The 27,023-nt window shown below is 47.1% G+C and overlaps 2 protein-coding genes across 3 annotated transcripts in view; one reads left to right on the top strand and one right to left on the bottom strand.

Annotated features, from left to right (window-relative positions):
* The window catches only part of POLH (DNA polymerase eta), a 130,750-nt gene extending 126,155 nt beyond the window's left edge, over positions 1-4,595 (bottom strand). The window contains exons 1-2 of the mRNA XM_063441570.1: positions 4,518-4,595; positions 1,701-1,862 (exon numbers count right to left, since the gene is read on the bottom strand). Of these exons, the coding sequence (XP_063297640.1) occupies positions 1,701-1,837 (137 nt within the window). The 5' untranslated portion in view covers positions 1,838-1,862; positions 4,518-4,595. The remainder of the gene's footprint in view (positions 1-1,700; positions 1,863-4,517) is intronic.
* A 1,318-nt stretch (positions 4,596-5,913) lies between these two features.
* Positions 5,914-27,023, top strand: part of XPO5 (exportin 5) — a 170,825-nt gene continuing 149,715 nt past the window's right edge. For both annotated transcript variants that reach the window (XM_063444187.1, XM_063444186.1), the window contains exons 1-4: positions 5,914-6,061; positions 11,378-11,499; positions 19,651-19,723; positions 20,667-20,804. In XM_063444187.1, the coding sequence (XP_063300257.1) occupies positions 5,960-6,061; positions 11,378-11,499; positions 19,651-19,723; positions 20,667-20,804 (435 nt within the window). In that variant the 5' untranslated portion in view covers positions 5,914-5,959. The remainder of the gene's footprint in view (positions 6,062-11,377; positions 11,500-19,650; positions 19,724-20,666; positions 20,805-27,023) is intronic.

Raw genomic sequence — 27,023 nt, 5'->3', positions numbered from 1 at the left:
TGTGGGAGCCTGGAGTGTCCCTTTAATAATATAAACCCTCCCAGTATAACTAACTGTAACCTAACCTACACAGTGCATCTAATGTGTGTGGGAGCCTGGAGTGTCCCTTTAATAATATAAACCCACCCAGTATAACTAACTATAATCTAACCTACACAATGCATCTAACGTGTGTGGGAGCCTGGAGTGTCCCTTTAATAATATAAACCCTCCCAGTATAACTAACTGTAACCTAACCTACACAGTGCACCTAACGTGTGTGGGAGCCTGGATTGTCCCTTTAATAATATAAACCCACCCAGTATAACTAACTATAATCTAACCTACACAGTGCAGCTAACGTGTGTGGGAGCCTGGAGTGTCCCTTTAATAATATAAACCCACCCAGTATAACTAACTGTAACCTAACCTACACAGTGCAGCTAACGTGTGTGGGAGCCTGGAGTGTCCCTTTAATAATATAAACCCACCCAGTATAACTGTAACCTAACCTACACAGTGCACCTAACGTGTGTGGGAGCCTGGAGTGTCCCTTTAATAATATAAACCCACCCAGTATAACTAACTGTAACCTAACCTACACAGTGTATCTAACGTGTGTGGGAGCCTGGATTGTCCCTTTAATAATATAAACCCACCCAGTATAACTAACTATAATCTAACCTACACAGTGCAGCTAACGTGTGTGGGAGTTTAATGTAGAGGTTCTGATATCTATTGTCAGTCTCTGCAAACCTTTCAATGTAAACAGTGTCGTTTTAAAGAAAAGGCAGTGTTTACATTGATGCCTAGTAACACCTCTAGTGGCAGTCACAGTCACGAGACGTGGTTTCTAGTACAGTGCTGCAGTGTGTAGCACCTACGTTTCCTATAAAGATGCATTGATTCAATACATCTTTATAAGGATATGCTGATTGGGGCAGCGCAGTGTTTTGCTGTGCATGTGCAATAGCCTCCCAATGCTTTCCTATGGAACATGAGCTCAGCCATGGAGACAAGGGAAGACCGTCACAGCAAAAAAAAAAAAAAAAAAAAAAAGTGGTGAGTAAAACCACCTTTTCCCATGCGATCGGAGGGGGTCAGTAACCTAAACTGTCACATACACTTTCTCACACACTCACAAATTATTATTTGTTTTAGTTTAATTTATATCCATGCGGCCTCTTTAGCTTTGGGAGAGCTGGAGTGTAGACGTCCCTCGGGTCCAGTGGAGCAGCTGTGATCTTCAAGCTCCACTTGCTCTGCTCCCGTGCACGCCATTTAGTGATGCTGGGGCCGGAGTGATGTCATAACTCGGCTCCCAGCATCACAAGAAAGCGTGTGCGTGAGCTCCCTTGCTGCCCTTCATTTGCCCCTAGATTCCACCTCAGCTGAACGGGATGACAAGGCAACAGGACAAAATACCTCAATGCCATGGCGACCTGGGATTTGGCAAGCACTGGTCTAGCAGGAAAAGCCGAATGTTGCAAGGCCGTAATCCTTGGCTGAGATCACTCTTCACTAATGACTGCTCCTGCATCAGTCAACGTTACTCTAAATATATTGTCACATAAGTAGTTACACTGTACTACAATACTTTAACACCTTAACATTAGGGACAGCGCCAGGAAAAAAAACTGGCACCATAACCACTTCAGTATGATGTGCAGGAACCTCTTTTTAATCTAAACTATATGAAAAGATAAGGTACAAAATCTCACCCGCCTCCTTTCCAGGTTTTGTACTGCACTACAGCTACTGGTTTATTCTTTAGCTCCGGATTCAGTCTTTGCTCTACCTGCACATAAAAACAGTCCATGTCCACCAGGGCTATGACACGATCCTGGCCTGCGTCCATGGCTGCCAGTAGTCACTGCAAAGCTCTGTATGGGAAAGAGAGATGCAGTTAGTACGGACTCACCATTCTAACATACAGCGCTTGATAGCGGTGCCCTAAGGACACGAAGGAAAGGGGAACTTCATTACACTTATTGCTGTGCTCACTTTATGTTAACTCAAGGCAGCTCCTGTTCCTGGGACACAAGCCTCCTTTTAGATAAAAAATGTATATAGGAGTTATTTCTTCGTCAAAACAGTTAAATTAACAAAGCTTCACCAAACAGCAAATTATACAGAATTAAATCAGAACAGCAAAATGGAGTGGGGAAAAAAATCCTACGATTCAGCTATAATCACAGCTCGGCTAACTTCACTTCCACTTGGCCATTTGGATTTACATTCACCAGAGTTTCAATAGGTGTTTTCAGATTCTAAAACCAAATACACGTTTTTGCTTTATACTTCAGAAATACATTTTCCCTACATTCTATTTTCAGCAAATAGTCTATTCCTACACAGTTAACCTTTATTTATCAGACTGAACGAAGCATTTGTACCAAGCTGGGAAAGCCAAAATTGTGGATTATGAAGCATTAGTTTATTGAGAAAAACAAACAGGACAAGTAGTAAATATACATAACAAAATAGAGAATCACCCATTTACAGTAGCCTGATTAATACACCAAAACTACTTCATTAAGATAACGTGGTTTTGGTTCTTAGGAGTTTTAGCTCAGATATTGAAGAAGGTCTCAATGCTCATAAAACCAAGCTCTGATATTGACAAAAGTCTTGAAGACAAATCACAAGTTTGGAAACATAAAAGGCAGATTTGAAAGAGGATGAGATGGTAAATCAGATGTTGAAAAAAAGTCAATTGAAACCTAATTTGGCATACTGTGAAAGGGTTAGAGGAGGGTGACTTTAGGGGAGGAGCAAAGCACACATTTACATACAGAAAATTTGTAGAGAATTGATGTCTCGGGGGAGGATGAAGTGCGATTGTTCTCATGGAGGAAGGTTTCAGGGGAGAATTAAGTGTGATCTCTTACACATGAATGAAAGTGGCAAAAAGGATGAAACATTGCTCACACCGAGGTAAGACGAAACGTGATGGCTCACACCGAGGTAAGACGAAACGTGATGGCTCACACCGAGGTAAGACGAAACGTGATGGCTCACACCGAGGTAAGACGAAACGTGATGGCTCACACCGAGGAGGACGAAACGTGATGGCTCACACCGAGGAGGACGAAACGTGATGGCTCACACCGAGGAGGACGAAACGTGATGGCTCACACAGAGGAGGATGAAACGTGATGGCTCACACCGAGGAGGACGAAATGTGATGGCTCACAGGAAAGGAGGACGAAACGTGATGGCTCACACCGAGGAGGACGAAACGTGATGGCTCACACAGAGGAGGATGAAACGTGATGGCTCACACCGAGGAGGACGAAATGTGATGGCTCACAGGAAAGGAGGATGAAACGTGATGGCTCACACCGAAGAGTACAAAATGTGATGGCTCACACCGAAGAGTATCTCGAGGAGGACGAAACGTGATGGCCCACACCGAGGAGGATAAAACGTGATGGCTCACACCGAGGAGGATGAAACGTGATGGCTCACACCGAGGTAGGACGAAACGTGATGGCTCACACCGAGGAGGATGAAACGTGATGGCTCACACCGAGGAGGATGAAACGTGATGGCTCACACCGAGGAGGATGAAACGTGATGGCTCACACCGAGGAGGATGAAACGTGATGGCTCACACCGAGGAGGATGAAACGTGATGGCTCACACCGAGGAGGATGAAACGTGATGGCTCACATCGAGGAGGATGAAACGTGATGGCTCACATCGAGGAGGATGAAACGTGATGGCTCACATCGAGGAGGATGAAACGTGATGGCTCACACCGAGGAGGATCTCGAGGAGGAGAAAACGTGATGGCTCACACTGAGGTAGGACGAAACGTGATGGCTCACACCGAGGAGGATGAAACGTGATGGCTCACACCGAGGAGGATGAAACGTGATGGCTGACACCGAGGAGGATGAAACGTAATGGCTGACACCGAGGAGCATCTCGAGGAGGAGAAAACGTGATGGCTCACACCGAGGTAGGACAAAACGTGATGGCTCACACCGAGGATGAAACGTGATGGCTCACACCGAGGAGGATGAAACGTCATGGCTCACATCGAGGAGGATGAAACGTCATGGCTCACATCGAGGAGGATGAAACGTCATGGCTCACATCGAGGAGGATGAAACGTCATGGCTCACACTGAGGAGGATGAAACGTCATGGCTCACACCGAGGAGGATGAAACGTCATGGCTCACACCGAGGAGGATGAAACGTCATGGCTCACACCGAGGAGGATGAAACGTCATGGCTCACACCGAGGAGGATGAAACGTCATGGCTCACACCGAGGAGGATGAAACGTCATGGCTCACACCGAGGAGGATGAAACGTCATGGCTCACACCGAGGAGGATGAAACGTCATGGCTCACACCGAGGAGGATGAAACGTCATGGCTCACACCGAGGAGGACGAAACACAGGTAGGTTTAGAGGTTAGTACATTGCAGGTATAGCGAGCTATAATTGTTTTGGGGACTGGGGGGGTCATTCTATATTACAAATAGAGATACTCTTTCTAGAAACAGTAGGATATTCTCACTTACAGCAACTCTCAATGTCTGTGGTCCTGGAGCTCTCAGTCTGTCCGTCCTCCCCAGGGACAGTCTCTGTCTCTCTCAGTCTGTCCGTCCTCCCCCGGGACACTCTCTCTCTCTCTCTCTGTCTCTCAGTCTGTCTGTCTCTCCTGGGACAGTCTCTGTCTCTCACTCAGTCTGTCAGTCTGTCTCTCCCGGGACACTCTCTCTCTCTCTCTCAGTCTGTCTGTCTCTCCTGGGACAGTCTCTGTCTCTGTCTCAGTCTGTCTGTCTGTCTGTCTCTCTCTCCCGGGACACACTCTGTGTGTCTCTCTCTGTCAGTCTGTCTCTCTCTCTCTCTTAGTCTGTCTGTCTCTGTCTCTCTGTCTGTCTGTCTGTCTCTCCCGGGACACTCTCTCTCTCTCTCTCAGTCTGTCTGTCTCTCCTGGGACAGTCTCTGTCTCTCACTCAGTCTGTCAGTCTGTCTCTCCCGGGACACTCTCTCTCTCTCTCTCAGTCTGTCTGTCTCTCCTGGGACAGTCTCTGTCTCTGTCTCAGTCTGTCTGTCTGTCTGTCTCTCTCTCCCGGGACACACTCTGTGTGTCTCTCTCTGTCAGTCTGTCTCTCTCTCTCTCTTAGTCTGTCTGTCTCTGTCTCTGTGTCTCTCTGTCTGTCAGTCTGTCTCTCCCGGGACACTCTCTCTCTCTCTCTCAGTCTGTCTGTCTCTCCTGGGACAGTCTCTGTCTCTGTCTCAGTCTGTCTGTCTGTCTGTCTGTCTCTCTCTCTCTCCCGGGACACACTCTGTGTGTCTCTCTCTGTCAGTCTGTCTCTCTCGCTCTCTCTCTCTCTCTCTCTCTTAGTCTGTCTGTCTCTGTCTCTCTGTCTCTCTGTCTGTCTGTCTGTCTGTCTGTCTCTCCCGGGACACACACTCTCTCTCTCTCTCTGTCTCTCCCGGGTTTCTCTATAAACTCCCAGTCGGTCGGGGGGCGCAGGCGCGGTAGGTCCCAGTCGGTCGGGGGGCGCAGGCGCGGTAGGTCCCAGTCGGTCGGGGGGCGCAGGCGCGGTAGGTGCCGTTCGGTCGGGGGGCGCAGGCGCGGTAGGTGCCAGTCGGTCGGGGGGCGCAGGCGCGGTAGGTGCCAGTCGGTCGGGGGGCGCAGGCGCGGTAGGTGCCAGTCGGTCGGGGGGCGCAGGCGCGGTAGGTCCCAGTCGGTCGGGGGGCGCAGGCGCGGTAGGTCCCAGTCGGTCGGGGGGCGCAGGCGCGGTAGGTGCCGTTCGGTCGGGGGGCGCAGGCGCGGTAGGTGCCAGTCGGTCGGGGGGCGCAGGCGCGGTAGGTGCCAGTCGGTCGGGGGGCGCAGGCGCGGTAGGTGCCAGTCGGTCGGGGGGCGCAGGCGCGGTAGGTGCCAGTCGGTCGGGGGGCGCAGGCGCGGTAGGTCCCTCGCGGTCGGGGGTCGGTGAGCGGTATAGCCGGGGAGATGGCGGATCAGGCGGACTCGATGTGCGAGCAGTTAGTGCAGGCGGTCACCGCCATCATGGAGCCGGACACCAACCAGCACTACCGCATGGAGGCTTTAAAGGTACTTACCGCATGGAACACGGGGGGGACTTACCGCATGGATCACGGGGGACTTACCGCATGGAACATGGGAGGGGGGGTTACTTACCTCAGGAACTTGGAGGGGGACTTACCTCAGGAACGTGGGGGGGGGGGGGTTACTTACCTCAGGAACGTGGGGGGGGACTTACCTCAGGAACGTGGGGGGGGACTTACCTCAGGAACGTGGGGGGGACTTACCTCAGGAACGTGGGGGGGACTTACCTCAGGAGTGGGGGGGACTTACCTCAGGAGTGGGGGGGACTTACCTCAGGAGTGGGGGGACTTACTTACCTCAGGAACGTGGGGGGGGACTTACCTCAGGAACGTGGGGGGGGACTTACCTCAGGAACGTGGGGGGGGGACTTACCTCAGGAACGTGGGGGGGGACTTACCTCAGGAACGTGGGGGGGGACTTACCTCAGGAACGTGGGGGGGGACTTACCTCAGGAACGTGGGGGGGGACTTACCTCAGGAACGTGGGGGGGGACTTACCTCAGGAACGTGGGGGGGGACTTACCTCAGGAACGTGGGGGGGACTTACCTCAGGAACGTGGGGGGGGGGGGTTACTTACCTCAGGAACGTGGGGGGGACTTACCTCAGGAACGTGGGGGGGACTTACCTCAGGAGTGGGGGGGACTTACCTCAGGAGTGGGGGGGGACTTACCTCAGGAGTGGGGGGGACTTACCTCAGGAGTGGGGGGACTTACCTCAGGAGTGGGGGGGGACTTACTTACCTCAGGAACGTGGGGGGGACTTACTTACCTCAGGAACGTGGGGGGGGACTTACTTACCTCAGGAACGTGGGGGGGGGACTTACCTCAGGAACGTGGGGGGGGACTTACCTCAGGAACGTGGGGGGGGACTTACCTCAGGAACGTGGGGGGGGACTTACCTCAGGAACGTGGGGGGGACTTACCTCAGGAACGTGGGGGGGGACTTACCTCAGGAACGTGGGGGGGGACTTACCTCAGGAACGTGGGGGGGACTTACCTCAGGAACGTGGGGGGGGACTTACCTCAGGAACGTGGGGGGGGGACTTACCTCAGGAACGTGGGGGGGGACTTACCTCAGGAACGTGGGGGGTCTTACCTCAGGAACGTGGGGGGGACTTACCTCAGGAACGTGGGGGGGACTTACCTCAGGAACGTGGGGGGGACTTACCTCAGGAACGTGGGGGGGACTTACCTCAGGAACGTGGGGGGGACTTACCTCAGGAACGTGGGGGGGACTTACCTCAGGAACGTGGGGGGGACTTACCTCAGGAACGTGGGGGGGACTTACCTCAGGAACGTGGGGGGGACTTACCTCAGGAACGTGGGGGGGGGACTTACCTCAGGAACGTGGGGGGGGGACTTACCTCAGGAACGTGGGGGGGGACTTACCTCAGGAACGTGGGAGGGGGACTTACCTTAGGAACATGGGAGGGGGTTACTTTTAGGAACATGGGAGGGGGGTTAGTTAGCTCGAGAACATTGGGGGGGGGGGGAAATGAATCTAGGCACCAGAACCACTGCAGTTTTATGTGGTAATACTGTGGCGCTTTATGTGGTAATACTGTGGCGCTTTATGTGGTAACACTGGCGCTTTATGTGGTAATACTGTGGCGCTTTATGTGGTAATACTGTGGCGCTTTATGTGGTAACACTGTGGCGCTTTATGTGGTAATACTGTGGCGCTTTATGTGGTAACACTGTGGCGCTTTATGTGGTAATACTGTGGCGCTTTATGTGGTAATACTGTGTCGCTTTATGTGGTAATACTGTGGCGCTTTATGTGGTAATACTGTGGCGCTTTATGTGGTAATACTGTGGCGCTTTATGTGGTAACACTGTGGCGCTTTATGTGGTAATACTGTGGCGCTTTATGTGGTAATACTGTGGCGCTTTATGTGGTAATACTGTGGCGCTTTATGCGGTAACACTGTGGCGCTTTATGTGGTAACACTGTGGCGCTTTATGTGGTAACACTGTGGCGCTTTATGTGGTAATACTGTGGCGCTTTATGTGGTAATACTGTGGCGCTTTATGTGGTAATACTGTGGCGCTTTATGTGGTAATACTGTGGCGCTTTATGTGGTAACACTGTGGCGCTTTATGTGGTAATACTGTGGCGCTTTATGTGGTAATACTGTGGCGCTTTATGTGGTAATACTGTGGCGCTTTATGTGGTAATACTGTGGCGCTTTATGTGGTAACACTGTGGCGCTTTATGTGGTAACACTGTGGCGCTTTATGTGGTAATACTGTGGCGCTTTATGTGGTAACACTGTGGCGCTTTATGTGGTAATACTGTGGCGCTTTATGTGGTAATACTGTGGCGCTTTATGTGGTAATACTGTGGCGCTTTATGTGGTAATACTGTGGCGCTTTATGTGGTAACACTGTGGCGCTTTATGTGGTAACACTGTGGCGCTTTATGTGGTAATACTGTGGCGCTTTATGTGGTAATACTGTGGCGCTTTATGTGGTAACACTGTGGCGCTTTATGTGGTAACACTGTGGCGCTTTATGTGGTAATACTGTGGCGCTTTATGTGGTAACACTGTGGCGCTTTATGTGGTAATACTGTGGCGCTTTATGTGGTAACACTGTGGCGCTTTATGTGGTAATACTGTGGCGCTTTATGTGGTAATACTGTGGCGCTTTATGTGGTAACACTGTGGCGCTTTATGTGGTAACACTGTGGCGCTTTATGTGGTAATACTGTGGCGCTTTATGTGGTAACACTGTGGCGCTTTATGTGGTAATACTGTGGCGCTTTATGTGGTAATACTGTGGCGCTTTATGTGGTAATACTGTGGCGCTTTATGTGGTAATACTGTGGCGCTTTATGTGGTAATACTGTGGCGCTTTATGTGGTAACACTGTGGCGCTTTATGTGGTAACACTGTGGCGCTTTATGTGGTAACACTGTGGCGCTTTATGTGGTAACACTGTGGCGCTTTATGTGGTAACACTGTGGCGCTTTATGTGGTAACACTGTGGCGCTTTATGTGGTAACACTGTGGCGCTTTATGTGGTAATACTGTGGCGCTTTATGTGGTAATACTGTGGCGCTTTATGTGGTAACACTGTGGCGCTTTATGTGGTAATACTGTGGCGCTTTATGTGGTAACACTGTGGCGCTTTATGTGGTAACACTGTGGCGCTTTATGTGGTAACACTGTGGCGCTTTATGTGGTAATACTGTGGCGCTTTATGTGGTAACACTGTGGCGCTTTATGTGGTAACACTGTGGCGCTTTATGTGGTAACACTGTGGCGCTTTATGTGGTAACACTGTGGCGCTTTATGTGGTAACACTGTGGCGCTTTATGTGGTAATACTGTGGCGCTTTATGTGGTAATACTGTGGCGCTTTATGTGGTAACACTGTGGCGCTTTATGTGGTAACACTGTGGCGCTTTATGTGGTAACACTGTGGCGCTTTATGTGGTAACACTGTGGCGCTTTATGTGGTAACACTGTGGCGCTTTATGTGGTAATACTGTGGCGCTTTATGTGGTAATACTGTGGCGCTTTATGTGGTAATACTGTGGCGCTTTATGTGGTAATACTGTGGCGCTTTATGTGGTAATACTGTGGCGCTTTATGTGGTAATACTGTGGCGCTTTATGTGGTAATACTGTGGCGCTTTATGTGGTAATACTGTGGCGCTTTATGTGGTAATACTGTGGCGCTTTATGTGGTAATACTGTGGCGCTTTATGTGGTAATACTGTGGCGCTTTATGTGGTAATACTGTGGCGCTTTATGTGGTAATACTGTGGCGCTTTATGTGGTAATACTGTGGCGCTTTATGTGGTAATACTGTGGCGCTTTATGTGGTAATACTGTGGCGCTTTATGTGGTAATACTGTGGCGCTTTATGTGGTAATACTGTGGCGCTTTATGTGGTAATACTGTGGCGCTCTATGTGGTAACACTGTGGCGCTTTATGTGGTAACACTGTGGCGCTTTATGTGGTAACACTGTGGCGCTTTATGTGGTAACACTGTGGCGCTTTATGTGGTAATACTGTGGCGCTTTATGTGGTAATACTGTGGCGCTTTATGTGGTAATACTGTGGCGCTTTATGTGGTAATACTGTGTCGCTTTATGTGGTAATACTGTGGCGCTTTATGTGGTAATACTGTGGCGCTTTATGTGGTAATACTGTGGCGCTTTATGTGGTAATACTGTGGCGCTTTATGTGGTAATACTGTGGCGCTTTATGTGGTAATACTGTGGCGCTTTATGTGGTAACACTGTGGCGCTTTATGTGGTAACACTGTGGCGCTTTATGTGGTAATACTGTGGCGCTTTATGTGGTAATACTGTGGCGCTTTATGTGGTAATACTGTGTCGCTTTATGTGGTAATACTGTGGCGCTTTATGTGGTAATACTGTGGCGCTTTATGTGGTAATACTGTGGCGCTTTATGTGGTAATACTGTGGCGCTTTATGTGGTAATACTGTGGCGCTTTATGTGGTAATACTGTGGCGCTTTATGTGGTAATACTGTGGCGCTTTATGTGGTAATACTGTGGCGCTTTATGTGGTAATACTGTGGCGCTTTATGTGGTAATACTGTGGCGCTTTATGTGGTAATACTGTGGCGCTTTATTGGTAATACTGTGGCGGGAACACTGTTCTTTCAGTCACTGAGGTTTCCTGGATGCAGTCCTTCACTGCAAGAGCGACATTCGGCACCTCTATGCTCTGCATTGAGGCACAGAACCATCTTCATAGAGGTATAGTGCTTCTCTATGGGAAAGTATTGGATTGGCGTGTCCCCAATGCTTCTTTATGGGATTGTCTCTTGGATTGACTGTGATCTCAGTCAGGGAGCAGGGGCGGTCGGGGGGAGTCCAGTGCGCTGTAGACTAAAGGTAAGTAAAACGCAAAAGGGTAGAATAATGGGATTATATCTGGAGCATAGGATACATTTCAGGAATGAGGGATGAATCTGGAGCATGGCGGCTGATGTATATCTGACTAAGCGAGGAGCAAATTCGAGGATTCAAAGTTCTGGGTATATCCATTGGGGGTTGCAGTCTGTATCGGGGCAGAATGGGGGAATTTCAACATAATGTTCAAAGTCAGTGAGCTGCGAGGATTCTAATGATCTACTTGCCATTCTCTCTGTCGCTCCCTGTCATTGCCCACCGGTGCTCCTATCCTTGATAGCCTATCACCAGTCATTCAGTTCTAATCTTATTACTCCTCCATCTCCAGTTTGCGTTAATGTGTGGGATGTGTATAAATATTTAGAGGCCATTATGTGTAAGTGTTTGTTTCTAACTTCCCTTTCCCACAGTTTTGTGAAGACTTTAAAGAAAATTGCCCATTGTGCGTACCCTGTGGCTTGAAACTTGCGGACAAGATGCAACTCCCGGTCGTCAGACATTTTGGCCTACAGGTTCTAGAGCACGTAATCAAGTAAGTAAGCGGATACTAAACAATGGGCATCCAAGAGAATGCGCTTTTTATTAAAGGGACACGTAGTCACTATAACCATTTCATCTTAAAACACATTCCAGCAGTTGAACTCTAAAGAAGGGTCTGGGGGGGTTACTTACCTCAGGAACATGGGGGGGACGGAGGGGATTACACACACACCGCACGACGCAAGTGAGAGCAGCCGAGGAGTAATACATGCCCAGCCACTGTCGGAGAATTGACTTTGCCAATACAGTCCGGGTTGTATTTGGAGCACATCCTGGTTTCCAGACTGAGGGACACTGGTGTTACATTCTATACGTCCAACAGCCATTGGACATCTTGCTGCTATTGAATAGCTCCAGGTGGCAACGCTTTTTGACATATACAGTGAACATTCAAATATTCGTATTTTTTTCGCATCTTTCTCTTTTTTTATTAATCTTTTTGAATTCTTTTTGATTTTTTAAATTTTTTAAAATTTTTATTTTTTTACCTACATTTTTCAACTAAAGAGAAGTATTAAGTGCTGGATCCACCTGAACATTTATAAACTCACAAACTCCATATATGTTGTATCTATAGCTGTACATATCCTGGGATGTATATACTATGAATTTTGTTAAATGTACCATAGATGAATTGATAAGATCATCACCAGTATACAATAGATGACTTGATAAATACAGTAGTGATTTACTTGACGTTCATGAATTGGTTCATATAACTAATTCCAATAAATTAATTCCATTTTTTGCATATTGAATAGCGACTTTTTCTTCTTTTTCATGCATACGAGTGCGGTATTAAAGTAATGGATTTTTGTATATATTATTGAGGTCTTCGTGGGGGATACCTCTAATACCTGCACCACCCAGTAATAGAGTGCCAACACAATTCATATTTTTGGAAACCTCCTCACCAGGCATAGCAGCACCGATGTGATGAGCTGCCGGGGACTCTTGTTTAGTATTAAAACATTCGCCTGATCCTTACCATACAGAACCAGGCCTTCTGATCTAATTTCAAATATCTGGGAAACTATCCAGCAGCTGGAAAAATGTAGACCTTAGCTAAATGACATTATGTACTCTCTCAGCACCTTTTCTTACAGTAACACGAGTGGGACCATCTCTGACCAAACGAAAATGGTTAAAGGGAATAACTGACGAAGTGATAGAAAAACATTCTTTAAAACACATAATAAATGAACGGATTTCACACCTATATCATTACCCACTATGTGAACTATTAAAATCGCTGGAGCTGGCCATCTGGATGCATAATCCAATCTGATTTCAATTGCATGCCTGTTATCAGGGCAACCCTCCTGTGTGCGAGTCTCTCCTGATGAATTCAGCCAATACCCGTAAGGGGAAAGAAGGCAAAGGCACACGTGCTGTGTGAGAGCAGCAGCAGCTCGGAGGGAATGACAGGCAATCTGAGAATTGAGAGAGAGAACATATGTTTTATTTAAACAAAGTAGTCTTAAAGTGTTGGGGACTTCTAAAGAAACCCTCCAATGCCCCGAAAAGAAATAATTGTTTAATAGATCTAATCCTAATGAAAACATGCAGCCTTACCAAGCCCTCTCCTTTACTGCAGCCTTACCAAGCCCTCTCCTTTACTGCAGCCTTACCAAGCCCTCTCCTTTACTGCAGTCTTACCAAGCCCTCTCCTTTACTGCAGCCTTACCAAGCCCTCTCCTTTACTGCAGCCTTACCAAGCCCTCTCCTTTACTGCAGCCTTACCAAGCCCTCTCCTTTACTGCAGTCTTACCAAGCCCTCTCCTTTACTGCAGCCTTACCAAGCCCTCTCCTTTACTGCAGCCTTACCAAGCCCTCTCCTTTACTGCAGCCTTACCAAGCCCTCTCCTTTACTGCAGCCTTACCAAGCCCTCTCCTTTACTGCAGCCTTACCAAGCCCTCTCCTTTACTGCAGCCTTACCAAGCCCTCTCCTTTACTGCAGCCTTACCAAGCCCTCTCCTTTACTGCAGCCTTACCAAGCCCTCTCCTTTACTGCAGCCTTACCAAGCCCTCTCCTTTACTGCAGCCTTACCAAGCCCTCTCCTTTACTGCAGCCTTACCAAGCCCTCTCCTTTACTGCAGCCTTACCAAGCCCTCTCCTTTACTGCAGCCTTACCAAGCCCTCTCCTTTACTGCAGCCTTACCAAGCCCTCTCCTTTACTGCAGCCTTAGCAAGCCCTCTCCTTTACTGCAGCCTTAGCAAGCCCTCTCCTTTACTGCAGCCTTACCAAGCCCTCTCCTTTACTGCAGCCTTACCAAGCCCTCTCCTTTACTGCAGCCTTACCAAGCCCTCTCCTTTACTGCAGTCTTACCAAGCCCTCTCCTTTACTGCAGCCTTACCAAGCCCTCTCCTTTACTGCAGCCTTACCAAGCCCTCTCCTTTACTGCAGCCTTACCAAGCCCTCTCCTTTACTGCAGCCTTACCAAGCCCTCTCCTTTACTGCAGCCTTACCAAGCCCTCTCCTTTACTGCAGCCTTACCAAGCCCTCTCCTTTACTGCAGCCTTACCAAGCCCTCTCCTTTACTGCAGTCTTACCAAGCCCTCTCCTTTACTGCAGCCTTACCAAGCCCTCTCCTTTACTGCAGCCTTACCAAGCCCTCTCCTTTACTGCAGTCTTACCAAGCCCTCTCCTTTACTGCAGCCTTACCAAGCCCTCTCCTTTACTGCAGCCTTACCAAGCCCTCTCCTTTACTGCAGCCTTACCAAGCCCTCTCCTTTACTGCAGCCTTACCAAGCCCTCTCCTTTACTGCAGTCTTACCAAGCCCTCTCCTTTACTGCAGCCTTACCAAGCCCTCTCCTTTACTGCAGCCTTACCAAGCCCTCTCCTTTACTGCAGCCTTACCAAGCCCTCTCCTTTTTCCCCTGAAGAGACTTCATAGGGAAATCTCCAGTCAGAGGCTTCTCACTGGTGTGTTTGTGTACGCAGCAAATCTCAGCCGGGGAATGTTTCCTAATTTATTTTCTATTCTCATAGAAATCAACACTTTTTAAAATTAGGTTTGAATACTGCTCACCTATAAAACACTACAGTAAACTGAAGTGCTTTTGGAGTATGGAGTGTCCTTGAATTGTTACATTTGTCAAACCAGATGGTTAAAAAAACGACAAACCTAGTCATAATAAGTTCACTTAAATGCCATACATTGTAATATATGTAAGAATGCAATATGAACTGCCTTGGGTTCAAATAGGGCACGGGTAGGCAACTTTATGCACTCCAGATAATGTGGACTACATTTCCCATAATGCTCTTACATCTATACTCAAAAAAACCATTATGGGAGGTGTAATCCAAAACATCTGTAGTTACGAATGTTGCCTGGCTCAGGAATAGGCCATAATCCAAGCACAGCCACTGCGTAGATATTTTGGTTAGGGTAGCACGGACGGTGACTGGTTATTATGGGCAGGGTAGCACGGCCGGTGACTGGTTATTATGGGCAGGGGGGCACGGCCGGTGACTGGTTATTATGGGCAGGGGGCACGGCCGGTGACTGGTTATTATGGACAGGGGAGCTCGGCTGGTGACTGGTTATTATGGACGGGAGCACGGCCGGTGACTGGTTATTATGGACAGGGGAGTACGGCCGGTGACTTCTTATTATGGACAGGGGAGCATGGCGTTGACTGGTTATTATGGACAGGGGAGTACGGCCGGTGACTTCTTATTATGGACAGGGGAGCATGGCGGTGACTGGTTATTATGGACAGGGGAGTACGGCCGGTGACTGGTTATTATGGACAGGGGAGCATGGCGGTGACTGGTTATTATGGACAGGGGAGTACGGCCGGTGACTTCTTATTATGGACAGGGGAGCATGGCGGTGACTGGTTATTATGGACAGGGGAGTACGGCCGGTGACTTCTTATTATGGACAGGGGAGCATGGCGGTGACTGGTTATTATGGACAGGGGAGTACGGCCGGTGACTTCTTATTATGGACAGGGGAGCATGGCGGTGACTGGTTATTATGGACAGGGGAGTACGGCCGGTGACTTCTTATTATGGACAGGGGAGCATGGCGGTGACTGGTTATTATGGACAGGGGAGTACGGCCGGTGACTTCTTATTATGGACAGGGGAGCATGGCGGTGACTGGTTATTATGGACAGGGGAGTACGTCCGGTGACTGGTTATTATGGACAGGGGAGCATGGCGGTGACTGGTTATTATGGACAGGGGAGCACGGCCGGTGGCTGGTTAATATTAGCAGAATAGCCTGTCCCCATGCATTTTACCTGTGTAGTTATCAATGGCTGTCATTAAGCTAGCTCTCTCTACTTTAAATAGAACGTGTGCAAATTCACCCCTTTGTGGTTTCAGACACTTCCAATACGCCTTAAAGAAATAGACTTATGGTTTCCTCTCTATGCTGCACTCACAGTTAGGAAACTTGCGGTCACACACCTGCAGCGGCAGATGGTCTCTTGTACTAGAAAGCTGTTAGTCTGTAAACGAGGCACACCACTTTAGGAAATGTTCTGACTGAAGGCGTTCTGTAAGGTTCTCATTAATATCTGGGAAGCAAATCGCTAATAATGTTAAGAATGCTCTAATCTGTTAGGAAAGTGAGGTTTGCAATGAAGAGAATTAGGGATCGACCGATATTGATTTTTTTCGAGCCGATACCGATATTCTGTGAACTTTCAGGCCGATAGCCGATATAATTTGCCAATATTCTGTATATTTACCATTTTGGAAAATAAAAAACTATTTCTAAAGGTAAATGCACAAAATATACATGCCACGTGTAGTGGATACAGTGTGTTTAGACAGGGGAGCTGTGTGTATTTGTTTTGTGGATGCAGTGTGTGTGTGTGTAGTGTGTGTGTGTAGTGGATGCAGTGTGTGTGTGTGTAGTGGATGCAGTGTGTGTGTGTGTGTAGTGGATGCAGTGTGTGTGTGTGTAGTGGATGTAGTGTGTGTGTGTGTGTGTGTTTGTGTTGTGTGTGTGTGTAGTGGATGCAGTGTGTGTTTGTGTTGTGTGTGTGTGTAGTGGATGCAGTGTGTATTAGTGTAGTATGTGTATATAATGAAAGCAAAGTGTTTGTGTAGTGTGTAAGTAGTGTGCGTAAAGTGAATGCAGTGTGCGTGTGTAAAGTGCTGTATATACTAAATGCAAAGTGTGTGTGTTTGTGTAGCGTGTTTATATAATGTATAGTGTGTGTATATAATGCAGTGTGTTTGTGTAGTGTGCATTATATAAACACACTACACAAACACACTGCCTTATATACACAGTGTGTTTGTGTAGTGTATGTGTATATAATGGGGTGTGTGTGTGTGAGGGGGCATTTTTTATTAAATTATTATTTTTATTTTTTTTATATTTAATTATTATTATTTATATTTTGTTGCCCCCCCTCCCTGCTTGTTGCCTGGCCAGGGAGGGGGGATATAGTATTCCCTGATGGTCCAGTGGCATTGGCTGAGCTGTGGGGGGGGTGGGCAGCAAGCGTTTACTCACCTCCCAGAAGCTCCTCCAGCTCCCAGTGGGAGGTGAGTAAACGCTTGCTGCCTGCCCCCCCAGGACCGCCGGGCTTGTAATGAGCCTGGCGGTCCTAGGAGGTATTATCGGCAATATCGGTATCTGAATTGGCCGATTCCGATATTGCCGAAAAATACCGAATATCGGTAAAACCGATAATTGTTCGATCCCTTAAGAGAATGCAGTGTTTAGATAGCAGGAACCCATATCTAGGAGATGCAGCGATTTGCAAGGGATACCTTGCTGCATGAATAGGGGCCTTGGTTTTCTGTCCATAGAGATGGAGAGATGGTACTAGTCTTGTTGGCTCTCATTGAATTAGCAGTGCTGGCTAAAAAAAAAAAGGTTTTAATCCTAAAATTGGCAAGCTGGTGCTCGATTGCTTCTGCTCAGTGCTCTCAGTAACTCCCTATTAAGAAATAAGAGTAAAAAAGAAACATCACTTTTTTTTTTTCTTCATTCTTTATTTTTCTGTGCCAGAGAAGTAATAAAATTATAACGACAATGCCACAACAGCGAAATGCGTATTTGCAACTTAGACATTCACGTGACATGGTGAAATAGCATACATGTTTTTAACAATAGATATGTTTAAGCAACGTATATCAAGAGGACGGTGCGTGTGGTGCATTCGTAGAGTTTGATACGTTGTGGGGTATTACAAAAGGATTGGTATAAATTCAAAAGGTAAAGCTCAGTTAGTAGGAAGGAGTGAAGAAGGGAAATGAAACTCACTATTGGGGGGTCTGCCGGTTATACAGGTTGGTACCAGGGTGTGCCAGAGAGTTTACGTGTTGTAATTTAATCACTGAGGAGAAGTGGTGCAAAGTGTTCAGAGAGAACTGCTGATCTTGATAAGGTATTCTTGGAGGTGGTAATGCGCTGGCTATGTGTTTAGGTTTGCTTAAGCACTTTGCATTGTTAGGTACCCCTAAACGTGGGAGGGGATGGGGGGTAAGGTGTCTTGCCAGAGAACATTACTTTTCTGGTAGAAGTGCTTATATAATGGGCCCCTATTAAGGTTTGTGGGGAACTAGTCAGAAAGTTTAAACCGAGATAGCAATGAGGCATTGATAAAGAGAAATAACATAAACTTGAGCACTGACTGCAGCGGTATGTTCCTGGCTTCTCTCGGTTCGGAACAGTAAAGCTAGCATGGCATCCACGTGTAGTCAGGTGGCAGGGCGATCTTCAGCTCCAGCTCTTTGGATGAATGGTGTGACAGTAGCGGGGTTCCAGGCCCCGACTTGAGTGGTGGCGTCAGAGCGGACGTCGTTATAGCCAGTCCCAGGGATGTGAGGAGTGATGGTGCCTTGGCCAGAGAGGTGAGGGTGTGGGTTGTTCTGTGGTGGGTCACTAAGAGGAATTCGGTGCTCCCCATCGGTACTTTTGCTCCTCAGGGCTGCCATGTTTTGTCCCTTATCTTGGGATGTGGTGCAGCGCAGTATGACATCACGGTTCGTATTGAGTGAGGACCTGGTAGGGAAGGTGATTATGTTCACTCTGTCCGTAGCAATTTTCTTTGCCATGGCCGGGGGCAATATACTCGCCAACAGCCGTCTCACATAATGAGGCAGTTCGTCGAGTGAGACAGTGGCCGGTATGCCACGGATTTTGACGTTGTTGTGTCTGTATGTACCCTGTAGGGAGAGCGCTTGGTGTGATTTGGTAAGCTGTTGTACCTCAGTTTGTACATTTGAGAGGCCAGCATGGATGTCTATAATGTCCTCTTCAGTAGCTCGCACTCTGTCAGTGGTGTTTTGCATATCTGTCCTTAGTACTGCAAGTTCTGCTGCGAGTAACTTGTTAAAGTCATGTAGTACAACTTTCAGATCATGCATACTCGTGGGACTGGAATCCTCCGTGGTCCCTGCTGGTGCTTGTTGCATGTTGAGTGTGTCAGCCATGACTCTTGTGAGTCATGTTGCTCGGGTAATGTGGCCATTGAGGCAGCAGGGATTTTCTCTGCGCGTGCCATCTTGGTCTGCGCTTGTTTCTGGAGCATGGCTCCGATGTCTTTATGGTCGGACGGAGGGTTCGGCTTTTGGGAGCGCCGTCCCATGGTAGGCATCTGGGCCACTGGTTCGGGTTCTGACTGTGGTCGGGCCAGGTATTTAAGCTCCCAGTGCTCATAAACTCCGCCGAGCAGGGTGCCCAAGTCTGGGATCTCTCGTGTGGTGTAGGCCCCAGGCCTGCGTCTCGACTTGGGCGCATTTTTTTGGAGAAAGAAAGGCATCCATTGGTGGGGGGTATAGCTCCTGCGTCTTTTGGAGGATCTTTGAATGTCCGATTGTGTGAGTGGACGCAGATATGGGCGAGATTGTGGACGATCGACCCCCCCTCCCCGAAACATACTTTTTTTTTTCCCTCTAACATTCTCATTGACCTGAAATACAGGGACAGGGTGATTGGGCATTGACAGTTTAACCCCTTCATGTGAGCCACCGCCCAGTACTTCCTCGCTCCACACCAATTTAATTGCAATGAAGTTTATATGGTGCCTGGAGTGTTGTGTGTTTTTTTTTGTTTTTTAGCTGCTCAGAATTAAAGTTCCTTTCATGTATTTATTAATAAGTATAAGTATTTTTTTCAGTTTTAACATTGTGCTCTCCTGTTAATTCTTATCTCCTTAGGTTTCGGTGGAATAATATGTCCAGTGAAGACAAGTTGTGTTTGAAGTACAGTGTTATGGAACTTATATCAAATGTAAGGAAAACTGTAGCGACGATTCACTTAACTCGGAATTTGCTTTAGCAAATGTGTCTGATTTCACTCAGCTCAGTCCTCCTTCATTCAATAGTGAATTCAGTGATGAACAGAGGAATTAACAAAGAACTAACTTCTAACCCAATTAAGCCAAATTAATCCCTGCTATTAATTAATTGAAGTTATGCGGATGGGTGTTTCTAGGTGCCATCTTAGCTTCAGAGTTTAAACTGTTTGGCAATGGTTTAACCCTAAAATTGGGGCCACCATGCACTAGTACACTGAAGTCCCTCACCCAGATTGGGGGTCACCACTTTTACTGCCTTCACTTTCAACATTTCTATTTAGATATGTATCCTCTAAATCCTGCTGGAAACATGAAGAATGAAACTTTATTAGCTTTTAGGAACACCTTTAGTGGCCACTCCTCTGACAGCCACTAGAGGTGCTTCCTGTGATAGTGCTGCACATGCCCAACGCTCTGCGTGGAGACGCTGAACACTCCCCATAGTGATGCATTGAATCAATGTATCTTTATAAGGAGATGCTGATTGGCCAGGAAGGAATTTGGACTTGCCCCGTCTCCTTGCCTGAGATAATCAAGATTCTGAAGATGTCAGCCAAGGAGGCGGGTCGGGGGCGGCACAGCATCTGTTGACCCATGTAATGCTGGAAAAAAGGTGTTTTTTTAAAACTTATTTATGGGGTGGGGCAGGCGGCAGAGACCCTAAATGTTTTTTTAATGCTATAGGGTCGGGAATACATATTTGTGTTATATTTAATACGTATTTATTTTCCTGACGTTCCTTAATTTTTGGGAAATGTGGTAATGGCATGAAAAATCCTTAATATACACGTTGTTGCTTAGGCCAAAAATATTGTTAATCATGTTAATTGTGCTTTTAAGAGTTGTTTTGTTTTGTTTTTTTTCATCTACCTACAGGGGATGAACTCTGTGCTTGAGGAGGAAGCCCATATTAAGGACGTGTTTGCCCGCATCATAGTGGAAATGATAAAGAGAGAGTGGCCTCAGAACTGGCCGGACATGCTGAATGAGCTGGAAGCGCTCACCAAGCAAGGGGTATGGATCCTTTATCTTCACATAACAGCTGGGAGGGATTCCGCACAGTAGCTACAGTAAACTACAGTATGTTAATAGAACATTAGTCACCAGAACCACTACGGTGTCATGTGCCATTCAGCTAAATGTTGTGGTTCTGGTGTCTATAGCCTGTCCATGTTGACTCTTCAATGTAATTGCTTCCTTTGCAGAGAAAAGGCAGTGTTTAGATTGCTCAAAAAAATGCAGAGTCTCTCGTCTGATTAAAAGCTGGGTAAAACAGAAGATTAGTGCAGCGCCTAAATAGTCACTTTTATGGAGCTTCAATACAGCTCCAACTTATGTGCCTGGGCGGAATGATCCCCACCTGAGGACAAAGTGTAGTGCTGATTCTTCCTATAGTCGTGGTTGTAGGAGGTATCCTCATAAAAATAATATAGATTAAAAAAAACCTGAAGTCTGTTGTTAATTCATAGAATGTTAAACAAAAATCTGCACACAAGTCAAGCCATAAGACCTGCTTTTCCCACAGATATCCCATAACTGCAGCGATGTTACAGCCGCAAAGGATTCTGGGCATATGCAAATTAGTTTAGCAAAGAATCATATTTTTGCCTCATTCCGTTTTTTTGTTTTTTGTTTTTTTTAATCTTTATTTTAGCAGTGCTTGATCAATACAGAAGAGCTTGCATTGCCACAGCATGTGCAAGTCGGTAATCAACATAGTTTAACAATTAGTGGCATTGGTAGTGTGGCACATTTTTAATATAGTACATGACTATTATAGGTAACAAGTGAAACTGGTAGTTTATGAATATACAGCTCCCGCCGTGGGTATGTAAAATATCTATGTGTGTGCAAGGCAGGGTGCTTTAGATGCCTCAAATACCAGAGAGCTATATCAAGACTGGTGTACTGGGTACATGATAGAGAGGCCGGATCCCCCTTACTTTACCCTTAGGGTGATAGTGTTAGTAGTTCTACAGTGGGAAAAGGGGGGGGGGGGGCAACTGGGGTGGTGTATAGAGGGATATAATGAGAGGTTCAATACTATTATCACATGTGATGAGCAGTACAAAGAGAGTTATAACGGTAAGCTTTTAAAGTAAATAAACAGATATGTGAGATAAGAGCTCTTTGATTAGGGGGCGCAGGGACCTTCTCCAGTTCATGGTGGCTTTGGAGAGATCGGGGTAGGAGGTCAGCGAATAGCCCTCAAAGTGGAGGGGGGTTTTGTTGCGTGTGGCTGCCATGAGGGCGAGGCGATCTCTGCCTTGTTGGAAGCGGATGATCACGTCGTTTCCACCCTCTGGGGTGCTTGTCGTTGGTCTGGAGATCCGATGCCAGCTATCCAGTGGCATAGATTTGGCCTGCTTAGCTGTGAAGAGAGTGCTAAACAGCCTGCGGAATAGGTGCGGTAGTTCTGTGGTTTCCACTGCGTCAGGTAGGCCGCAGACTTTGACATTTTTCCAACGCCGTTTGTCTTCTAGAGCTATTAGCTTATCTTGCTGTTGCTGGTGGGCCTTTTGCAGGGTTAGCAGTTGCTGTTCTACTGTCGCTAGCCTGGTCTCATGTGCGGCCGTGTTTAGCTCTGTATTTTGTAGTCTGCCCGACACTCCGCTTATTTCCTCGCGGAACGTGCTGATGTCCGCTGCAATATTGCGGCGTAGCTCCCCAAGCTTGTTTCTCAGAGCCTCCTCCGTAACCGGTGGCTTTGCAGGTAAGTGGGTCAATTTGGTCGGCGCCTGGGCGCCATAGTCATCCTCCTCTGACCCGGATGCCTTGCTAAACGAGTTGAACCTGTCTTCCATCTGCATCACCATTGTAGGCCTCTGCGTGGTCTGGGGCCTCTGCAGGAGATCACCGATATCTGCGGTAGCCGGGGATCTACCCGGCTTGGATTTTTGTTGCGTCGCCCCATACTCTCGGCCTTGCTGTGTCCAGGAGTGCTCTCAGATTGACTTTTTCCGCTGTATTTCGCCGTATTTGGGGCTTATTTGCACGGAGCTCAGTGCATGTACGGCCTCTCGGTATGGCTGCTAGCTCCGCCCCCGCCTCATTCCATTTTAAACATGGATTCCTTTTAATCTGTGTTTGCTGTATACAACAGCTTGAAACACAATATAGGAAAAGATACAAAGCCAGTGAACCACTCATGGACTGCTGTTACGTTGTTAATGCAACTCGTCAGCATGAGGTTGGTTACTGGTTTGCATATTGAGGCTTGGGAAGGAAAATCCAAATACGTTATGGTGGGGAAAAATTGTGATTGAAAACCCCTTCCACCTGAAGTCTGTGGATAGTTAATACAATGTTAAACAAAAATCTGCACACCAGTCAAGCCATAAGACTTGCTTTTCCCACAGAAATCCCATAACTGCAGCGATGTTACAACCGCAAAGGATTCTGGGTGGGCATATACAAATCTTTGTTAAACTAATTTGCATATGCCTGCCCATAATTCTTTGCGGTTGTAACATTGCTGCAGTTATGGGATTTCTGTGGGAAAAGCCAGTCTTATGGCTTGACTGGTGTGCAGACTTTTGTTTAACATTGTATTAACTATATATATATAACCACAATAGGGTACACCGTAAATATGGAGCATAAAGCACAACAAAAAAAAGATAAAAAACCTACTCACATGCTTAACTGCAAAGTATAAAAATCTTCCCTTAAGCCACATAAAAATGTATAGGTACAATTGCAACAATATAACAATAACAGAGTAGCAATAATATATTATATTTCTTGTATCAACACTAGATGGCAACATCATTTAGAACCTAAAGTATTGGGAATACAAACCTATATCCCTAATGCCTTAGTGTGTCCCCAAAAAAATTATTAAAATAAAGCTTTTGACTTCCCTTTTTTCAGTATTTCGGCTCCCTTGGCACTTCTTATCGCTCTTTCTCCTGCTACATCATCGAGAAGGCATGGTCCCTTCATGTTGGTCCAATACAGTGCTGCAGGTAGAGGAGCATTGGGGATCTGGTGCACATGCGGAGTGAGTGCTGTGCGAGCATCAAAACTTCCCCATAGGAAAGCAATGAGTCGGTGCTTTCTTATGGGGGCGTCATGTGACCAAGCTTTATTCGGTCAGTGACACGGAAGTGGCTTTAGTGGTTGTCGGCAAGGGCTGCGTTTGGCTCTGTTCCCACCCTGCCTCCTTGGCTGAGTTCATCAGAATCTGCTGAGGAGAAATGTTCACTGTTAAAGATGAATGGGTTTATCCATGGTCTGAGAATGCCACAATTCCACCTGTGTACAATATGGTAGCAGACTGGGGCAATTGCACCTCTGATGATGCAGCCCTTGCCCTTGCCAAACAGTCCTATTTTTCCTCTCTCATTAGTTCATGTTCCCGCAACCCCAGGCGTCTCTTTGACACCTTTAATTCTCTTCTTCGCCCTGCTGTGGCCACCCCCAAAACTAACCTTACTGCTGATAACTTTGCATGTTACTTCACTGACAAGATTGAACAGCTAAGGAAAGAATTCTCCCCTCCTTGCCTTTCTGTTTCTCAACCACACATAGATAATGCCTTTCCTACCCTTCAGACATTCTCCCCAGCTACTGACCAAGAGGTGGCTGCTCTTCTTTGCTCCTCTCGCCCCACCACTTGCCCGCTCGATCCTGTCCCATCTCACCTTATCAGATCTCTCTCCACTTGTCTCGTGCCTTCTCTAACACACATCTTCAACTGCTCGCTCTCTTCTGGCATCGTCCCTGCTGACCTTAAACATGCCACTGTAGTACCTATACTAAAAAAACCATCCCTCGACCCATCCACCCTCTCTAACTACCGTCCCATATCCCTGCTCCCTTTTTCCTCAAAGCTTCTGGAAAGACTTGTCTTTACCCGTTTGTCTCATTTCCTCAATTCCAACTCTCTCCTTGACCCCTTCAATCTGGCTTCCGCCCTCTCCACTCTACAGAGACTGCCCTTATCAAAGTCACTAACGACCTAATCGCAGCTAAATCCAAAGGCCACTACTCCATACTAATTCTTCTTGACCTCTCAGCGGCCTTTGACACCGTTGATCATGCTCTCCTTCTTCAAACTCTTCAATCGCTTGGTCTCTGTGGCTCTGTCCTCTCGTGGCTTTCCTCTTATCTCTCCCAACGCTCATTCAGTGTCTCCTTTTCTAATGATACCTCCTCCCCTCGCCCTGTCTCGGTTGGAGTCCCCCAAGGCTCCGTCCTTGGTCCCCTTCTATTTTCTCTTTATACTGCCTCTCTTGGCAAACGTATTACCTCTTTTGGATTCCACTACCACCTGTACGCTGATGACACCCAGCTATATCTCTCCTCCCCGGACCTCTCCCCTGCTGTCCTGCAACGTGTCACTGCTTGCCTTTCTTCCATCTCTGACTGGATGTCCTCCCGCTTTCTGAAACTCAATCTCTCAAAAACTGAGCTCCTTGTCTTTCCTCCTCCTAATACTGATCCTCCTCTTTCGCTCTCCCTTCAAGTTTGTGGTACCAACATCAGTCCATCCTTGCAAGCGCGATGTCTTGGCGTCATACTTGACTCTGGTCTCACCTTTGAGCCTCACATCCAGCATGTTGCCAAATCCTGTAGATTCCATCTTAAAAACATAGCCCGCATCCGCCCCTTTCTTGCACCAGATACTACCAAGGAGCTTGTCCATGCTCTAGTAATTTCCCGCATGGATTACTGTAACCCTCTCCTGATTGGTCTTCCCAAAAGCCGTACTGCACCCCTACAGTCTGTAATGAATGCTGCTGCTAGACTGATTTTCCTCTCTAGTCGTTTCTCTCACACCTCACCCCTCTGCCAGTCCTTACATTGGCTTCCTGTATGCTATAGGAGTCAATTCAAGGTACTAACTCACACCTATAAAGCACTGAACAACTCTAGCCCCTCTTATATCTCCTCACAGATCCATAGGTATGTCCCTTCTCGGTCTCTCCGCTCTGCCCGTGACCACCTCCTGTCCGTTGTCCGCACTCGTACGGCCAACTCGCGCTTGCAGGACTTCTCGCGGGCGGCTCCCTTCCTATGGAATAGCCTGCCTACCGCCATCAGACTCTCCCCTAGTCTTGCATCTTTTAAGAAGTGCCTTAAAACCCATCTCTTTAGGAAAGCTTATGGCCTCCAAGACTAACCAATACCTCACATACCTGTCTCTTGCCCTCTCCTAAAGGGCAGCCCACCTTATTTGATTGCAAATTCCTGTCCTAATGTGTTTTACACCCCACCTCCTATAGAATGTAAGCTCGATCGAGCAGGGTCCTGTTCAACCTATTGTTTCCTGTAAGTTTATTTGTAATTGTCCTATTTATAGTTAAATCCCCCCTCTCATAATATTGTAAAGCGCTACGGAATCTGTTGGCGCTATATAAATTGCAATAATAATAATAATAATGATAGTATGTTCCAGCTTGGCCGCAACTCCTTTGGCATGTATCAGATGAGTCATTTGATGTAGGCATTCAAGCATGAAGTTCCACTGAAGAGTTTTGTAGAAAGTTTGGCATTGGCCTCCCAGATGTCCTACCAATACTTCTGATAAAGTTCTTTAGTTTCTAATCTTAGAAAAAGTTTCTTCAAGTAAGTGAAGCCTATTCAGCAAGTACCGCTTGTGTTTTTGCCTGACCAACTGTGATAAAATCTGAAATATGTAATATATCTGGATGGTGTAAGCTGTAGAGGTCTTGGGGTTGCCTTCTAGGTCAAAACATGATTTCTATATAGAGGCATAAGTGGTGAGAAATTTGATGTAAGGGAAACCTAGACAGCCACTAGAGGACACTTCCGGGATTCTAGCACAGGTTTTCTGTGCTAGAGCGTCGCTGGATGTCCTCACGCTGTGCGTCGCTAAAATCCCCATAGGAAAGCATTGAAAAGCATTTTCAATGCTTTCCTAAAGAGAGGTTTAATGCATGTGCGCATTCCCTATCTTAAAAACAGGAAAATATTCTTCTATGCCATCCAACTACAGACCCATATCATTAATCAATTTAGATATAAAAATGCTCTAAAAAAATTATAGCTAATTAAAATCATGAATTCCAAAAATTATCCACGAGAAGCAATCGAGGAACCCTATAGATAGTAAGCATTCCTAGTGGAGTTGATAGATCCAAAACGGGCATAGCCCTTTTGGCCCTTAGCGCCGAAAAGACCTTTGATAGAGTCAGTTGGAATTTCTAACATTTCGTTCTTTACCATTTTGGTCTAACTGTCTCAATTAATAAAAAAAATGATGTC

The sequence above is a fragment of the Pelobates fuscus genome, chromosome 2, assembly GCF_036172605.1.
Source record: "Pelobates fuscus isolate aPelFus1 chromosome 2, aPelFus1.pri, whole genome shotgun sequence".
Lineage (NCBI taxonomy): Eukaryota > Metazoa > Chordata > Amphibia > Anura > Pelobatidae > Pelobates > Pelobates fuscus.
Note: the sequence above shows the minus strand (reverse complement) of the source record. Positions and strands in the feature narration are given on the sequence as shown.